Consider the following 18,670-nt stretch of genomic DNA (forward strand, 5'->3'; position numbering starts at 1 on the left):
AAATATATATGTACTTAATCATGCAAATGTTTGATGAATATCTGAGTGAAGCAGTATGGCTGATATATAAGAATTTAGTTGGAATTTATTAACTGGTGGGGATGGTTGTTTACAAGTTATGATCAGTGTTATGCAGGAACAGATGGAAGAGAATACCTACACTAAAATACATACTGACAATTGATACAGAAATAAATAAACCGACTTGAGACTCAAGCAGTTATGGTGGATGGTGGGGAGGGGGTGAAAAATATTTATACATTTGAAACCTCGTGCTAAAGCACTCAGTTCCAAATTAAAATAAGAAGTATCTACTCTACAATGGGACTACATCAAATTTAAAAACAGAAGGCTTATTTCCAAATTGTTTGCTAGATTCCCTGAGAAAAATGTCTGTTAACAACCCTTTGATCCACTACTCCTGTCAGAAAAAACCATTAATTGTCTTGAAGCAGAGACCGAAAAAATATTCTATCTCATAAAAATACCACCACAACAAAGTAATAACATACAGTGAACTATAAGTAAATAGGGGGGATTACAAAATTTAACTCTGCAATACTCAAAAATATCAATTTCACTTAATGAGATATTATTTGACAAAAAAATCAAAATATCCTTAATATATTATACATTAATCATGTTAATTACCAGTAGATCACATGCACTGAAATTCTTCCTCCTGGTAAGCTTGAAAGACTGGAAACTGCCAATGCCCGTGAGGTATCATACAAGACTAAACAAACCTGAGCATGCCCAGGAACTTTGGGCTTAACAACCATGGTAGCAGTTCCCAGATAAGAGCAGTTTTGGAAATTTCTTGGAATTTGACCATACAGCAGGGTGCATCCCTTTCAGGAATTAGGAAATTGCCTGGCATTTTCTAATTACCATAGCAACCATTTGCATGTTGGAAAGATGGCCTGAACCTCACTTCACCTTTCACCGGCTTAAATAAACTTAAATTCAAGTTGTGAGGTGTAATTTTTTTCCAAAGCATACATGGTCTACATGTGTAGACAAACTTAGTCGCCACTTCAAATCCGAAAGAATGTTTAGCTTTGGAGGCAGGTGGTTGAGAATTAACATGGCCTCCAGAGTTGGCTTTGTCTATCTTTAGTCTACAGGCCTCAAAGTCTAATTGTCTACTTAGAGTGTGCTATAAGTATATCAGTTTATAACATGCGGTGTGGATATGGAATATTGGGGTGGACAGACACTCGCTATATCAGGAGGATTGGTTTTTGTATTTTTTTGACCAACCAAGTGATAAACGGGATGAATTGAAAAAATAAAATAATACATTAATATATTGATACTTGTTGTAAGCACCCCTGGGAATTCGAGGGATGAAAAGTCATCAGTATCCCATGCTTATTGTCAGATCTCTAAAGAGTATATGGTGGTCAACATGTCCTTCTGGCAGTGATCGTTGCTCATGCTGTCAACCACTGGTTTGTCTGGTCCTGATGCAATCACTTTAATATTGTTAAGGTCACTTTAAGCAAACTGAACGCGCCCACACAACAACCTGTAATTATTTCAGATTGGGCGTGACAAACCATTGGTAAACAGCATGAGGCTAAACAAACACCAGGCTCACCAACATGAGGCTAACTAACACCAGCCTAACCAACACCATCCTAACCAGCATGAGGCTCACCAACATGAGGCTAACTAACACCAGCCTAACCAACACCATCCTAACCAGCATGAGGCTCACCAACATGAGGCTAACTAACACCAGCCTAACCAACACCATCCTCACCAACAAGAGGCTAACACCATCCAAACCAACATGAGGCTCACCAACAAGAGGCTAACACCATCCTAACCAACACCAGGCTCACCAACATGAGGCTAACTAACACCAGCCTAACCAACACCATCCTCACCAACAAGAGGCTAACACCATCCAAACCAACATGAGGCTCACCAACAAGAGGCTAACACCATCCTAACCAACACCAGGCTCACCAACATGAGGCTAACTAACACCAGCCTAACCAACACCATCCTAACCAGCATGAGGCTCACCAACATGAGGCTAACTAACACCAGCCTAACCAACACCATCCTCACCAACAAGAGGCTAACACCATCCAAACCAACATGAGGCTCACCAACAAGAGGCTAACACCATCCTAACCAACACCAGGCTCACCAACATGAGGCTAATCAACATGAGGCTAACTAACACCAGCCTTACCAACACAGGCTCACCAACATGAGGCTAACTAACACCAGCCTAACCAACACCATCCTCACCAACAAGAGGCTAACACCATCCAAACCAACATGAGGCTCACCAACAAGAGGCTAACACCATCCTAACCAACACCAGGCTCACCAACATGAGGCTAATCAACATGAGGCTAACTAACACCAGCCTTACCAACACAGGCTCACCAACATGAGGCTAATCAACATGAGGCTAACTAACACCAGCCTAACCAACACCAGGCTCACCAACATGAGGCTAACCAACACCATCCTAACCAACATGAGGCTCACCAACAAGAGGCTAACACCATCCTAACCAACAAAGCTAACCAACATGAGGCTAACCGACACCAGGCCTACCACAAACAGGCTAGCCTAACCATCAGGGAGTGTGTTGACAAAGCATGCAATACCTCCCACGTCTATATGACAGTCCTCTCACTGTGACAGTCATGTTGTGTAATTCCAGGAATACCTGTTGTGTCTGTGAACCACATGATGACATGCACCGGAGAGATAGTGCCATAGAATGGATTCAAAAAGAATGAGCTGAACTCCCTGAGGAAAATGGTATAATTATTAAATATTCCTATTTATCTTTAAATTACACACTATATTACAAAGTACCAAATGACGACTCCCCTGCATGTACTTATCATGATCACAATCAAGCATCATTCCACTCCAACAAGAGCGCATTCCACTCCAACAAGAGTGCATCCCTGTGTCATGGTACTTTATTATAATGCCATCTTGTGTCTTAACACTTCACCATAATGACACCCTAGTGTAATGGCACTTCATCATAATGACACCTTTGTGTCATGGCACTCCATCATAATGACACCCTAGTGTCATGGCACTCAATCATAATGACACCATCATAATGACACCCTAGTGTCATGGCACTCAATCCTAATGACACCCTTGTGTCATGGCACTCGATCATAATGACTCCCTTGTGTCATGGTACTTCATCATAATGACACCCTTGTGTCATGGCACTCCATCATAATGACACCCTTGTGTCATGGCACTTCATCATAATGACACCCTTGTGTCATGGCACTTCATCATAATGATACCCATGTGTAATGGCACTCCATCATAATGATACCCTTGTGTCATGGCACTTCATCATAATGACTCCCTTGTGTCATGGCACTTCATCATAATGACACCCTTGTGTCATGGCACTTCATCATAATGATACCCATGTGTAATGGCACTCCATCATAATGACACCCTAGTGTCTTGGCACTCCATCATAATGATACCCTTATGTCATGGCACTTCATCATAATGACACCCATGTGTCATGACACTTTATCATAATGACACCCTATTGTCATGGCACTCCATCATAATGATACCCTAGTGTCATGACGCTCCATCATAATGACACCCTAGTGTCATTGCACTCCATCATAATGATACCCTAGTGTCATGGCACTCCATCATAATGACACCCTTGTGTCATGGCACTCCATCAAAATGACACCCTAGTGTCATGGCACTCCATCATAATGACACCCTAGTGTCATGGCACTCCATCATAATGACACCCTAGTGCCATGGCACTCCATCAAAATGACACCCTAGTGTCATGGCACTCCATCATCATGACACCCTAGTGTCATGGCACTCCATCATAATGACACCCTAGTGTCATGGCACTCCATCATAATGACACCCTAGTGCCATGGCACTCCATCAAAATGACACCCTAGTGTTATGGCACTCCATCAAAATGACACCCATGTGTCATGACACTTTATCATAATGTCACCCTAGTGTCATGGCACTTCATCATAATGACACCCATATGTAACAGCACTTCATCATAATGACACCCTTGTGTCATGGCACTTCATCATAATGACATCCTTGTGTCATGGCACTTCATAATAATGACACCCTTTTGTTATGCAACTTCATCATTATGATACCCTTTTGTTATTTCACTTCATCAAAATTCCATCATGACACACCTATAGGTATTAGACCTCAATATTGTCCCCAAAATTATGAATTCCATGTTTTTAAAACAATACAGCAGTAAAACATGAACATGATGAATCTATACATGTGTTGGCGAATTGTGTGTCAAATCGTCTGGTGTAAATTTGCGATGCATCAACACATCAGTGAATCGTAACTTCCTACAAGTAAGATTACTAAATACTTGATCTCTCTTCATGTGGACGTACAGAAAGGCAGCTACACTGTCGAGATGGTGTCCTGGAAAAAACATGCCAACCTACCTCCTGGACCTTGTGGACAGATCAGCTGTTGTGTACACGTAAATGCAGTGAAAAAACAGTGAAAACAGAATCATCATGTGATATGGTTATGTGTGGTACCTGAAACATAACAATATGTTCGAGCTGCACATGTTCCTCTATGCTACTCTATTTTTGATAGGGATATTTTCATCTTTCCTTGATCCACATGACTGATTCTCATAATACGTCAAACGTATACTCTTCAAAAAAAAGAAACACAATACGGCTAAAAATGAAGAGGTTTAAAGTGTCATAGTGTCAGTGACAAATTTCCCGGATCAAAATGATCACAACAAGAACATGCAAACCATGAGTCGGAAAATATGTACGATTCGGAAAAACATTAACAAAAGGGCCATGGAGCTGCACTCACTATGAATGGTGTTAAAGTGCAGGGTTTTTGATTGCCTGGCATCTGTGTCAATCGAACAGTGACAGTTCAAGAACTTGCGAAGATTAACAGAAGTGCAAAGAAACAACATCATAGGCCGCTTGGAAGCAGGGGAAATCCTGATCAGCTGTTGCCAGCGTTTTCAATGTAGCGCCCAGCACCATCACAAGGCAATGGGATTGGTTTCAACAGCATGGGTCAACACGTGGTCGGCCGAGGTCGGGATTACCAAGAATAACCACCCCCACCTAAGATCGCAACATCCGACTGCGCCACCTACGTGAAAGGACGACAACAGCCACATCAAACGCATCCCAAATACCCGGACTGCGCAGAATCTCCGACCAGACCATATGAAACTGTTTAAGAACAGCAGGTCTACAAGCAAGATGTCTTGTTTGATACGTCATATTGAGACGACAACATCGTCGACAACATCGTCGACAACATCATCAACAACAACACAGGGCATGGCCTCAACTGCAATGGAGAGATTTCTGGTTCAGTGATGAATCATGATTTCTCCTCTGTCGAGGGGATGGAAGGGCACAGGTCTACAGACGTCGGGGAGAACATTACGCCAGAAACTGTGTACAGGAAGTGGACAGGTTTGGTGGGGGTAGTGTTATGATGTGGGCGGCTATCTCTCATCATGGCAGGACAGGCATGGTCCATATCCAGGGCAATCTTACGGCTCAACAATACATCAACGAAATTCTCCTCCCACACGTCCTCCAAATTGAAGCCAACGGCAACGGTGTATTCCAGCAGGACAATGCTTGACGGCATACAGCACGGATCACAAGAGCCTGTCTACACAACAACAATGTTGATGTACTCCCCCGGTCCTCCAGATCCCCAGATTTGAACCCGATAGAGCACCTGTGGGAAAAATTTGATGGACGGCTGCACCAATGTCAACCACAACCCCCGACGTTGCAGCAGTTGGCTTTTGATTTGCAGGCCGAGTGGGCAACCATTTCCCAGGATGTGATTTGCATACTCTTCTCTTCCATGGGCAGAAGATGTCAGGCTGCTATCTATTCCAACGTGGGACATACGTGTTATTGAGGGTCACTGACCTTCACCTTGGACTTTTCCTAGGCACCGATAACTGAGATGACTGCAATCACCAAGTGTTCTCTCCACAACATTTTGGATCAATACCTTGTATGGTTCCTCCTTTAAATGTATTATCCTACCTCACAAAAATCTTAATTTGCGTTTCTTTTTTTGAAGAGTATATATAGAATGACATATCTGATTATCCCTCTCAAAAGTTAAGTAGTATATAACTTAAGTGCTTCAAAATTCTTGAAATGTAATAAAGCACTTAGGTATTTTACTAAAAAAATGGCAAATACAAGTCTTACCTCTCAGTCTCGTTCCTGGCAGTTTCGATTTTGGTCCCTCTTGTGCACGTGATTTAATCCTGCGATACTTCTCCTTGCGACTGACGTGACTGAGTGATGACACCTGTGATGACCTTTGACCCAGGGCAGTCTGAGATGACTTTTGACCTGTTTTGGTCGGGGTGGGTAGACGAGAACTCATGCTGTCCACCCGACAACTGTCTCTGAAGCTGAAACATGTACAGTACCTGTGTTGGTGCTGGTAGTGTTAGGCAATAAACGTGGCAATCTGTCACTCATAAACTTAACTAATTAACACTAAGTGATGCAGGTTTCAAGACAATTACCACTTGATGAAACCCACAAGCACGGGTATGGTGCTGACAAACCTATAAACATAATTGGGACGAATCTGGATTCGAACCCACAATCATAGGTTTCTGGTGCGCCAAAGGGACGCAACTCTACACAGAGAAATTAAGTGCCCAAGAAGACGGAGCCAACCGTGACAACCAATTTCCAGTAGTTCTCCATTAAAAGGCCTCCCTACCTCCCCACCCACCTGCCTAAAACAAAACCCAACCTCCCACCCACCCTTGTTTTCTTTGGCCATGCAGTGTGTAGCATGCTGATAAATGCCGAGTGTTAATCATGATTGGGATCATTCATCCTTCACCTGATGAAGGGGCAAGAAGCAGGTCTGAAACATTCTAAACGAGAATAAAAAACGTTGTTATCCAGAACAGAGTGTCATGCATTCATGATCGTGAGCAGTTCCTAATACCAAAAGTCAATTACATTTTCCAGTAAATTGACTTCATTTCACTTGACCTTCTGGAACAAGATCTGTCTTCTACCTGTCTAAGCATCTCTCATCTACTGATGAAGTGGACACTCATGTACACTAAACCTTGGTAGAAAAAGGCTCAGTTTAAATTTCACAATTAATTTCATTATAGAATTTTAACTAGGTGGGGAAGGTTATGAATGTGGCAAAACTATGTTGTATCATGTGTATAATTCAGTTTGATTTAATAAATGGCTTATGTCACTGTTAGCTGATGCAGCCCCACCGGGGACATGAGGGACGAGCTTCCTACATTGTACCTATGTTGGGACTTTAACCATGGTCTTGAGTTGCTCCTTGGGGCCCAATTCACACTATGGTTTCTGATTGTGTTTAGACTGAGATATCAACTACTTTGTCAACATTGTCATATATATTGCTTCTCAAGTGTAGACGATGTCAGGTGTATATGTGTGTCGTGGGGCCTTTGGGTATTGGTGTGTGTGTGTGAGTGTGTGTGTGAGTGTGTGTGTGGAATAATAGCATTGTTTATTTCCATACATATTTTCACACTTACAGTTAAGCTTCAACATAGCATATTACTTCAGCTACCATCACATAATTTTGATCTCATAACACATTCATTTTTTTTTTTAAAATCACTAATTTCTGTGAGGTTGTTTAATTCACATAGCCATTTATTTAAAGGGAAAGTTCTCTCATTGCAATCTGTATGAGTGAATGAATAATCTTTGTTTCCTCCATTAGATTTGGAGGGTACAAGGAAAGAAGTACATATCAGAATTTACATGCATTTTTTACAAGATGATGTGTTGAAGATATTTCTCATATTTTCTATCCAGTTAATACTGCGAGTGAGTGAGTGAGTGAGAGTGAGATAGATGTATTTTGTTTGTCTCCATATTCAGCAATATTCCAGCTATATCACAATTACATACAAAACTGAAATCCTGAAAAGTATTTATGCTACACCTACAAAGAAGGCTGCGTGGTTTCATGGACCGTTGGCACAGTTTTCTCTGCGTAATATGAATTCTCAATAAAATATTTATGCTACCTCAGATGACATATTGACATCTACTGAACAGGTCGAACTCACGTACAATGCTACCTGACCCTAATATAAAAATCGATACTAGTTCATATACAATATCACCGTGGAATATAATATTACCTTGCACTTCTCGGGCTAAACCAAGCGCGGGAACTAGCTCGTGGCTTTGACAGCCACCAGGTCGTAGAATGACAGAGCTTGTACACTTCCGCCAAGTAATGAAATTAAACCCAGTCAGGTAAGACGATACACTGTCTCTTGTATCAGTGCTCTGGGCTACAGGATAAAGTTTAAAGATTATGTTCAAGAAGACAATCTCATTTTATGTTCACTGTCGGATCATGACAAACTTTCCGCACAGGTAACTTACCACTGGGGATCGCCGGATCTTTTCTCTCACCTGTATGTCTGTTTATGTCATCGTGTAGCTAATCAAAATAGCGACGTCATACAATGTAATCCATACACACTTTCGCATTCACCGTGTGATTAAATCCCCACCACCTCCTTCGAAACGTATATCCACTCGAAAAGTCTACATCAAACACGAGCACTGACTATCGCCCACCACAGCAGTTGAGCCCAAGTGCTGAACTGGGGCAAGCGATGCATTGCTTCTGAATGGAGAGTTTTATCTGCTCAAATGAACTTGTTAATAGAGGTGAATATTGGCAGATGTGGTCAGATTAAAGACAGATAAAAACCACACATCCAGATGGACTCGTTCGTGTAAACTGTATACCGCGATTAACCCATATCACCTTCAAATAAATAGACTCCTCCGTTTAATCAAACTATTTTGACAGCGAGCACGTGCTTTGTGGATATGTAAACAATGCCTTTGGTTTGGAATTTACTTTCTTAGGAACTAATTATCTGTCGTCGGGGTTTGAAATTTGAAATTGATTTAGGTGCAAGAAAATATTGTGGAAAAAACAACTCTGATATAAGAATTAAGTGCAGATATTTTACCACCGGTTTCCAGTAATTCACGGCGTGAATATCTATATATAGCGTTCACGTTCGATCACAGGGTGTCAAATTTCAGGTGTAATGCAGTTAACTTTAACGTGAAACGGTTTATAACTTCCAATTATTTTTTTTATTATTTACTATATTCGGGGATTCGGGGAAATATTAAGTTCAAAGATTAACTGGTGATATTTATTACCGTAAGCGAAATCGGATACATTTCGACTATATATAATCGTGCCTTTAAGAAATAGAAACATATAAACTTGAATATATATTTACGCTTAAATGTACTTGTGGATTGTTTCTTATGCAAAACCATCCAATATCCTGTTATAACCTAAACACTGGGCAAATCGGGAAAATATAACTAGTATACTATTTTCCGAAGTTTAGCGTCTGTTAACCTGAGACTTCTTGTGACAGGGCTCTGCGGACTGCAATGCACAAAAATCGAAGTCAGGTACAAAAAAATAATTTTTTTTACAAAATTTATAATAATATTTGGGTAGGGAGCCATTTCAGAGACGGTCGGATCTTGGAAAACAAGAATCTTATTTTGTTTTTCCTAAATTTCGTCCTTGAACGTTCCAATATAACTGTATGTATATATTCATAAATGTATGTTAAACTGAAGGTGGTATATATGTCAGGATTTAACTGATATGAAATGCACGTGCACGCGCTGATAACCACGCGCATGTGTCGTGCGATGATCACAGTTTACAAGCAAATCATCTTTACGACCAGCGCGCAACTGCTGAGACCTGGCCATATCAGTGTGTACATTTTAATTATATTTTTTTCAGCCGGTGTTTCTGTTTCAGAGTGTCGTAGTTTATCAGTGGAGAGGCCCTCCTTCACAGACACATGTTGCGGCCTTGCTCTGCGGCAAGAACAAGCAGTTGGCTGTTGCAGCACTTATCAATTCACCACTGTTTCCGGAACGCCTAACTGCCGTTGGAAATATAAACGACGAAGACGTAGTATGTAGTTGACCTTCACCTTAACTCGTGACCAATTCCACGACAAGCTTGTAAGCTGCGGAAAGATGGGATTGTGACGAATAACAGCTTCCCTCCACCTCTGTGACCGACTCGTGTCATTCCGGGAAAATCTTTGTTTTTTGTTGATTGGTTGGTTGTTTAACGCCGCACGCAAGAGTCAGTCCAGACAACCAGTGATTGAATAGGCTTCGATACACACAACTGGGATACGATGACATGCATCAACCAGTCAACGAGCCTGACCATCCGATGCCGTTAGTAGCCTCTTATTTCAAGCATAGTCACCTTTTACAACAAGCATAGGTTCCTGAAGACCTTTTCTAACCCTGATCTTCACGGGTCTCCGGGACAAGCCTTCTTGTAGGTTACGGAAAGACGCATGAGACTTTTCTGTGGTGAATATTACGGAGTAAACAAGCTCTTTTCGAAACTTTTTGTTATAAAAAGTGTACATGCATGATGACGATAAGCAGAATTAATATCTTTATTACTTTACATGAATATGTTGAATATGGTTTACTTCGCTCTGTAGTAATGTGTAAGCTCCTTCTGCTAATATGGATTATCTTTGTTTGTTGCTTAACTCCGCCGGTCTGTAAATACTCGAGTCTGGACCAGACAGTCCAGTGATTGACACCAAGAGCATCGATCTAAATGTACGCAATTGGGATACGATGACATGCATCAACCAAGTCACCGAGTCGAACACCGAGTCTAGCCGTCTCTTACAATTAGCATAGTCGCCTTTTACGACAAGCATGGGTTGCTGTGGACCTATTCTAACCCGGATCTTTATGGGTACCCCGGATCATGACGATAATGATGATGACGATGATGATGATGATGACGATGGTGGTGGTGTAAGTATAAGGAACAATCCACGAGGCGTTGGTTTGAAGATTGTTGATTGTGTTATTTCTGTCCAGTTCGTACCAGGTTGATGTGAAATGGGCACGTGCAGCACGAGGTATTGTTTATGTTGTGTTCAGGAGCTTTATTTGACATTAATCCAAACAAGAGAACAGGCGTGTACTGTTTAAAGAAGTAAAATGTAAATAAATATGACCCAAATCTCTGTCAAGACTTGCGTACAATTATTTCTATTTATTCGGGGATATTTTCAAGAAGGGGTTAGTTGTTCCCACGTTGGCTGAAGGTATCCAGATTATAATCTTTGATTCGAAGGGAACACTTCAAATTGTACCACATTAGACAAGATCAATATGTATATTATACAAAAATGAAACAAAAGCCTCGCCCCAGCTTCCGTGAACTGATCCAGAATTTAATAACAAAACAAAATGAGAAACCAAAAAACATTCTCTTTCTGGCACCCCTTCTCTCCTTTCCAAACCTCTTCTTCATTCTGCCCTCTTCCTCTTCCCCGTTGTTCTTCCCCATGTTTCCTCTCGACCATCAGAGGTCACGCCGTGGCCCCGGGTTCGATTCACGACATGGATGAAATGTGTAAAGCCCATTTCTGGCGTGCCGGAGGTTGCTGGAATATTGCTGAAAGCGGCGTAAAATGAACTCGCTCACTCAATATCACATACAAGATTCTTTGTTTGTTGTTTGATGCCGCACTCAGCATTATTCCAGTTATATGACGGCGGTCTGGTAAAAATCAAGCCTGGACCAGACAATCCAGTGATTAATATCAGGAACATCGATCCACGCAGTCAAAGATAACGGTTGTTTCTTTGTTGTTGTTTAACGCCGCGCTCCGCAATATTCCACCTATATGAGGGCGGTCTATAAATAATCGAGTCTTGACCCGACAATCCAGTGATTGATATCATGCAACTGGGATACGATGACATGCATCAACCAAGTCAGCGAGCCTGACCACCCGATCCCTTTAGTCGCCTCTTAGAGAAGCATAGTCGTCTTTTACGACAAGAATGGGTTTCTGAAGACCCCTTCTACCCCGGATTTTCACAAGTCTCATATATAAAAGCTTGATCCCACCCTGAAGAGCTGGAAACTTGCTGATGCCAAGACTCACTCGTTCTAAAGCTGTCCGTGGTTCTGGTTTAGAGTCACTGAGTGAGTATTTAGCTTTTAGCAATATTCCAGCAATATCATTGCGGGGGACACAAGAAATGGGCTTCACAAAGAGAATTGAACCCAGGCCTTTTTTTGTGATGAGCTAACGCTTCAAAAACTTGGCTACCCCACCGCCCTTCTGGGTTAAAATAGATCCCCGGTACCGCATGCTTGCCACAAGAGGTGAGGAGTAATGGGTTTAACGTCGCGTCCAGGATTATTGCACTTATATAGAAACGTGCATGCACGTGTGTGTGTGTGTGTGTGTGTGTGTGTGTGATAGTCCGGACTAATGCCCATTTCATAGTGCTAGCCCACTGAGATATCATGCCGCAGTTTGACATGAATATCTTACTCTGACACAGTATACTGACTCCGAGCCGACCAGTCCTTGTTTCAGCTCCTTAATGTCGAGCGCCAGGCAGGGTAACAACAAGTACCATCTTTTATTGTGTTTTGATGTGACGCGACCGGGGTTTCAACTCATTCTCCCGACATTTATATTTTCCGCTTCCCATTTTAGTTCCTGTACATTGACACTAGATGATTGAAAAGACTTCGAAAATCCATTGTCAACATTGACGAAATAATATAAACACATATCCAATCCACGATTTCTGCAAAACTTTAGGTATTGTTTCTTAACATTTCCTCTTTATATATGATATTCTCAAAGATTGATATGTTTATATGGAGTAACTACGTGTATGTTTTCTTTTTATATGAGGGGCGGTGGGGGTAGCATTGAGGTTAAAGCGCTCGCTCACCACCTTGAAGGCCCGAGTTCGATTCCCCACATGGATATAATGCGTGAAGCCCATTTCTGGTGTCCCCCGCTGTGATATTGCAGAATATTGCTAAAAGCGGCATAGAAACATACTCACTTTATTTGAATCGTGTGAGCAGCTCAACAACGAAGCCTGGGCCGGTCCTCCCTCGCGGGACTATATTTTACTGACGCTTCAAACACTGAGCCTGATCTGCAGCTGTGTGTGTCGTCGGACATAAATAGGCATCAGTCATTGCTATATGCAAAAATCTATGCACATCTAATAATTCTGTTTTGTATTCTCATTTATGTTAGTGAGTTGAGGGAGGTTATATTTTTGTTATAATAATAATAATCTGATAAGTGTCCAGCACGCATGCTCACGTGTCTCTTCAAAACGTTTTTTTTCTAAATAAAAAGTTAACGTTGTTTTTCTCTTTGTTGTTGTTTAACGCCACACTCAGCAATATTCCAGCTATATGACGGCGATCCGTAAATAATCGAGTCTGAAACCAGACAATGCAGTGATTGATATCATGAGCATCGATCCACGCAACTAGTATACGATGACATACATCAACCATGTCAGTGACCCTGACCACCCGATCCCGTTAGTCGCCTCTTACCCGAAGCATAAAGTTAACGAATTATAAGTACCTACAAGAGACATTGACCATATCGATATATTTGGCAACGTGTATCAAAATAAACAACAGTCTAGTGCCATTAACGTCAATCTGTTTATTCCTTTACCAGTGCAATTCATTGTTAGTTCGATTATTCGTTCCATCCTATTATGTAGTCAAAGTAAGGAGGTATTTCGATTCTCTCGTGGTCACTGGAACCTGATTTAAATCATGCCATTGGTACACAGTTTCCGTGATGCTAATTTGAAGATGTCTTCCAAATTTGCGAACAAAAAAACAACTGATACGAGTGGGTGTCCAGCTCACTCTGCCAACACCCAGTTTGCAACACTCGATTTACCTACAGGGGAAAACGCCGAAACATCCAATCTATAATGAGACAGAACTAATATTGATATGTCGTTTTAAATGTATTCAGGATGTTTAGCCTGTCTTGTCAACTATCGCATTTCCTCTATAAGATGCCCGTTATCCGATACACGCTCTGTCGAAAAAACAACAACGTTGCTGATTAAAAATAACCGTTTCTTGCAAATGACTGTAGGATTTGGGATTCTGGTTGCCACTGTGCTAGCAATGTACAGAATATATGTCGGGTCAATGTCTTGCAAGAAATTGATATGCACCCGGGTGTCTAATGGAGGAAATCCGTCAACTTGCATATCTCATCGTAAAATCACGGCGGCAGGTAAGTAATTGAGACTGGACCTGACAATCCAGTGAGGAAGTGACTAATTCTTTCCTGGAACCGTTTTCATATTCTCAGATACATATGGTATTTCATAAAGAAAACCGTGATTAAAAACACATCAACACATCATGTATGCTGCAACCAACCGGATGCTGGACTTATCCCGTCAAGATTCCGGCGAGTATTGGTCGTCAACCCATGCTTGTCATAAGAGGCGACTAACGGAATCAGGTGGTCAGGCTCGCTGACTTGGATGATGCATGTCATTGATCCCAATTGTGCAAATCGATATTCATGATGTGAATCACTTGATTGTCTGGTCCAGATTCGATTATTTACAGACCGCCGTCATATAGCTGTACTATTGGTTAAAAAACAAACAACCAAGCATTAAATAGGTTTTGAAGTAAAAACAAAAAAAGCGTGTATTCGTGGAAAACTAAAATACGCCTTTAAGGTCTTTCCTTGACTATAATTCAACGCTGACGAGGAGCCAACGCGTAAACACAACCAACAACAACCGTGTCGAAATTAAACGGGCGGTTGCACGTGCAGTTCGAGATGTCGTGGGTGCTAAACCTTAATGCACGTGCTGAACGAATCACTCGAGATGTAAATAGTTCATGTTGCTCGGGGAAATAATACACGGCTCGGACAATGGAATGACGTCACAAGAATTAGTATCATCTTATCTGTTTTAAAGAACCAGGCTGCCATCGGCGCGAAACGCCGTGGGAGGGAATTCGACCAGAGCACGCCACGGAAAGCTCGTGCACTACGTGCTGTAGTGACGACTTCCTGGTTGGAACAGTCAAGTGTCAACAGATGACAAAATCTGCTTGTTGAAATTGTGGAATTCTCTTATACGACTGTTGAATTAGAAGTACGGCTTCCAAATGCAGAAATATTGTTTACAAGGTGCACGCGATTGCTTTGTGCAGACGTCTAAGTTGACGTTTGATATGCATCTGTGTTTTCCTCTCGTCAAATCGAAGACCCGTGTTCGATTCTCGACATGGGTGCAATGTGTGAAGCCCATTTCTGGTGTCCCCCGCCGCAATGCTGGAATATTGCTAAAAACGGCGTAAAACCACACTCACCCACTCACTAACTGGAACCCCTCAAATCCACTCACTCACTGACACACGGCTAGGGTGAAATGGAAAACAACAACATCCTCGCACTCCGCTTTTAACAGTATTCCAGTTATATCACGGCATGTCAGTTAAATGTGGGAGGAAAGCCCGAAGTGATGCAGGTCTCAGACGTTTACAACTTTGGTGAAACCCACGAGCACGGATATGGAGCTGACAAACCTAGAAACATAATCGGGGCGGACCGGGATTCGAACTGACAACCATAGGTTTCTAGCGTGCCCATGGGATGCAACACTGCACAGCGAATCGCGGCGACTGGGCCACCCGTGCCCCCTCTCAGCTGGCAAGGCAGGTAAAGGACGGCAGAATGCAACGATACGCGCCATCGACATTCATCGGGGACAATGTTTTCCTCTCAATTTGTTGGGGCGAAATGTCGAATAAAAAGCCCCATGAACTTCTAATATCATAAATATATCTTTCCAGGTTTGTCAGCACCATACCCGTGCTCGTGGGTTTCACAAGTGTGGTAAAACGTCAAAGACTTACATCACTTCGGGCTTTCCTCCAACAATCTGCCACGCTGTGATCTAACTTACTGGAAACCTCAAATCCACTCACTTACTGACACGCCGTGAAATAATTCACGGTTCAAATTGTCTTCATATGGATGTGTTGAAGATGTGCAGACGTTGTGATTAGTGTTCTCGGACAACGCATGCTGGGGACGGTAGCTCCCTAATGTGCTCCAGTCCAAATGTGCCTATAGTTTAAAACAACATGATATGGTCTGATGGTCAGGATGTAGTGTAAAACATTCAACCTAATTTACCCATACTAACTGAACTAGGATTTGGAAAGGAGTCTTTCTTCCAGTCTGGAGTAGGTCTGTTAGTCTCACAAGCCTGGAGTCAAGTTCACGATATATACGATAACGAGTCTTGGGAACGGCACGGGGATCAAGTTGGGCCCGTTTGACCTTGTTCCAAGCTTCAATGTTCTTGATGTTGTTCACAAAGAGGCAGAGGTTTGGATGGGCCTTGCCGATACGATTCTTGGTTCAGTTTTGCGATACTGTGTCCAGATTCGAGTGTTGTAGTCCACCCAGGAAGAAGTGATGTAGTCGTTGAAGTTGGCTCTCTCCTCTGCCAGAACCTCCTTCCATAGCTGCCAGCCAGGTGTCTTGGACTTGGTCAAGTTGGATTGTTGTTTTACGCCGCACTCAGCGATATTCCAGCTATAAGACGGCGGTCTGTAAATAATCTGGACCAGAGTCTGGACCAGACAATCCAGTGAATGATATCATGAGCATCGATCCTCTCAATTGGGATTGATAACATGCTTCAACCAAGTCAGCGAGCCTGACCACCCGGTTCCGTTAGTCGCCTCGTATGGCAAGCATAGTCGCCTTTAAGGCAAGCATCGGTTGCTGAAGACCTATTCTCTACCTGGATCTTCACGGGTCGACTTGGTCAAGTAGGAGTGGTAGGACAGCTGCTCTTCTCACATGGACCTTGCTTGTGGCATCTCCTTGTAATCAGTCGCTAGTCCTTTCTGGGCTACATTCCTCCACACAACTAGGGTGAAATGGAAAAAAAAACACTCTCGCACCCCAGCTTATGGGTAAACTTCTTCAACTGCCCTGATAGCCGACACCTCAAAGTCTATCTGAATCTCATCAGGCGAAAAGTTCATCTCCAACTCTAACCTTTACCACATCATTCATGATCAGCAATGTGAACAGTCCCCGACAGTAAAACAAGATAGACATAATCTCATGATTTATAGACATGAAATTTCATTCGGTTGAACAGAGTGAATACGACTGTAATTGATTTCTCTTGAAGGTAAAGCAAGATATAAAGGGAGGTTATTCAAGGTAGAGGGGTATATATAGGAATTGTAAAGCCCGGGTAGTTAAATCTCTCCTGTGGTGTCGCCGTTACAGTGCGTACTGTTTATTTCGTTATTAACTTTGCCACGTGTTCTATCGCCATTTTGTTATGGAGCTATGTGTACGAGAAACCATGTCTCCGATGTATAACCTGTATCGGAGATGAAATATCGCCTGCAGTCGTGAACTCGGTTCAATGAAACCGGTGACCTCAGCACGTGGGTTTTGCAACGGTGCGAAATCTGCACGTGCGTCTCGCAATGGCACGAAATCTGCACGTGCGTCTCGTAGGCTGCTCGTAGGTTTTGTTCTATCAAGGGTTTACAATGATTGTAAGCCCTCCTGCGGGGTGTTACCACAATTTCAAAAACTCCATATCGAGTTACACAAACAGCCAGTAGGTTTATAACTGAACATATAAACAAGAAACTTGATAATATTCTACAGCAGTTATAAACATGTCGAGAAGAAGTTGACAGGTCTGTTGAAGACAAACTTGTTAATTTACAAGATAACGTGGCTCGAACAGCGGCAGAAATTTAGACACTCAAAACTGAAAAAGATTTCTTATGGAAACGGGAAGGGCACCGGCTTCAGTATAATTTCAATTCAGAGTGCCTTGAAAATCTGAAACAAATGAATTTTGCTATTTCTTACTCAAAATTGGACTATTTGCAAGATCTACTTTGCGCGGAGGTCTCGCGCATTGAGCGTAGAAATAAGCTGATTAAGCTTTGCCGACTCATCAGATGGAGGTGGGAGACTGTTCGCCAATATGACTGTAATGATCTTGCTGATGATTCTGGCGATGATCGGCGTATTTCCAGAGCGGAATCCAGGGCTATCAAGCTTAGAAACGGCACGTGTTTTGCGTGCGGAGAACTCAGCCACTGGAGACGAGACTGTCCGTATGTCAACTCTAACACAGACACGCCGACACGTCGACCGGGAAGCAAGAATACAGTCACAGAGTAAACGAGGTAAAGTTGAACTTACAAACGATTATTATGAATATGAGCGTGTAAATGCTGAGAATTTTAGTGAGGGGTCGTCTAGGACACTGGAAACAGTTTTGGCATGACATTGGTTCTGCTCAATTTGTGATTGATGTTATTGTAAGTGGATACAAGATACCATTTTACTCTATTCTGACATCTATGAAATTTAAAAAACAACATGTCGGTGTTGCGGCATTCTGATTTTGGTTGTGAAACTATTACAGATTTTGCGCGGAAAAAAAAAGTGGAGGAATGTGAGGAGAGGTCTCGTGTTGTTAATCCGTTGTTGGTGTCTATTTCATCTTCTGGAAAGAAAAAAATAATTTTTGATTTGTCTGTGGTGACCAAACATGTGTTAACCTTTCAGTCAAATATGAAGACTGGAAAACCGCTCTTATGTATATCAAAGCTTACTTAACTTACTTACTGACTTACT

The 18,670-nt window shown here is 42.1% G+C and overlaps 1 protein-coding gene across 7 annotated transcripts in view; it reads right to left on the bottom strand.

The window, feature by feature from the left end:
- The window catches only part of LOC124143098 (sickle tail protein-like), a 265,609-nt gene extending 256,948 nt beyond the window's left edge, over positions 1 to 8,661 (bottom strand). For 2 of the 7 annotated variants that reach the window (XM_046511905.2, XM_046511903.2), the window contains exons 1-2: positions 8,484 to 8,649; positions 6,273 to 6,481 (exon numbers count right to left, since the gene is read on the bottom strand). In XM_046511905.2, coding sequence (XP_046367861.1) covers positions 6,273 to 6,453 — 181 coding nt within the window. In that variant the 5' untranslated portion in view covers positions 6,454 to 6,481; positions 8,484 to 8,649. Of the gene's footprint in view, positions 1 to 6,272; positions 6,482 to 8,483 lie in introns of all 7 variants that reach the window. The other 5 variants (XM_046511904.2, XM_046511902.2, XM_046511901.2 and 2 more) reach the window with 4 other exon arrangements.
- Between the last annotated feature and the right edge of the window lie 10,009 nt (positions 8,662 to 18,670).

Source organism: Haliotis rufescens, unplaced genomic scaffold (genome assembly GCF_023055435.1).
Source record: "Haliotis rufescens isolate VD_foot unplaced genomic scaffold, xgHalRufe1.0.p SCAF_10, whole genome shotgun sequence".
NCBI lineage: Eukaryota > Metazoa > Mollusca > Gastropoda > Lepetellida > Haliotidae > Haliotis > Haliotis rufescens.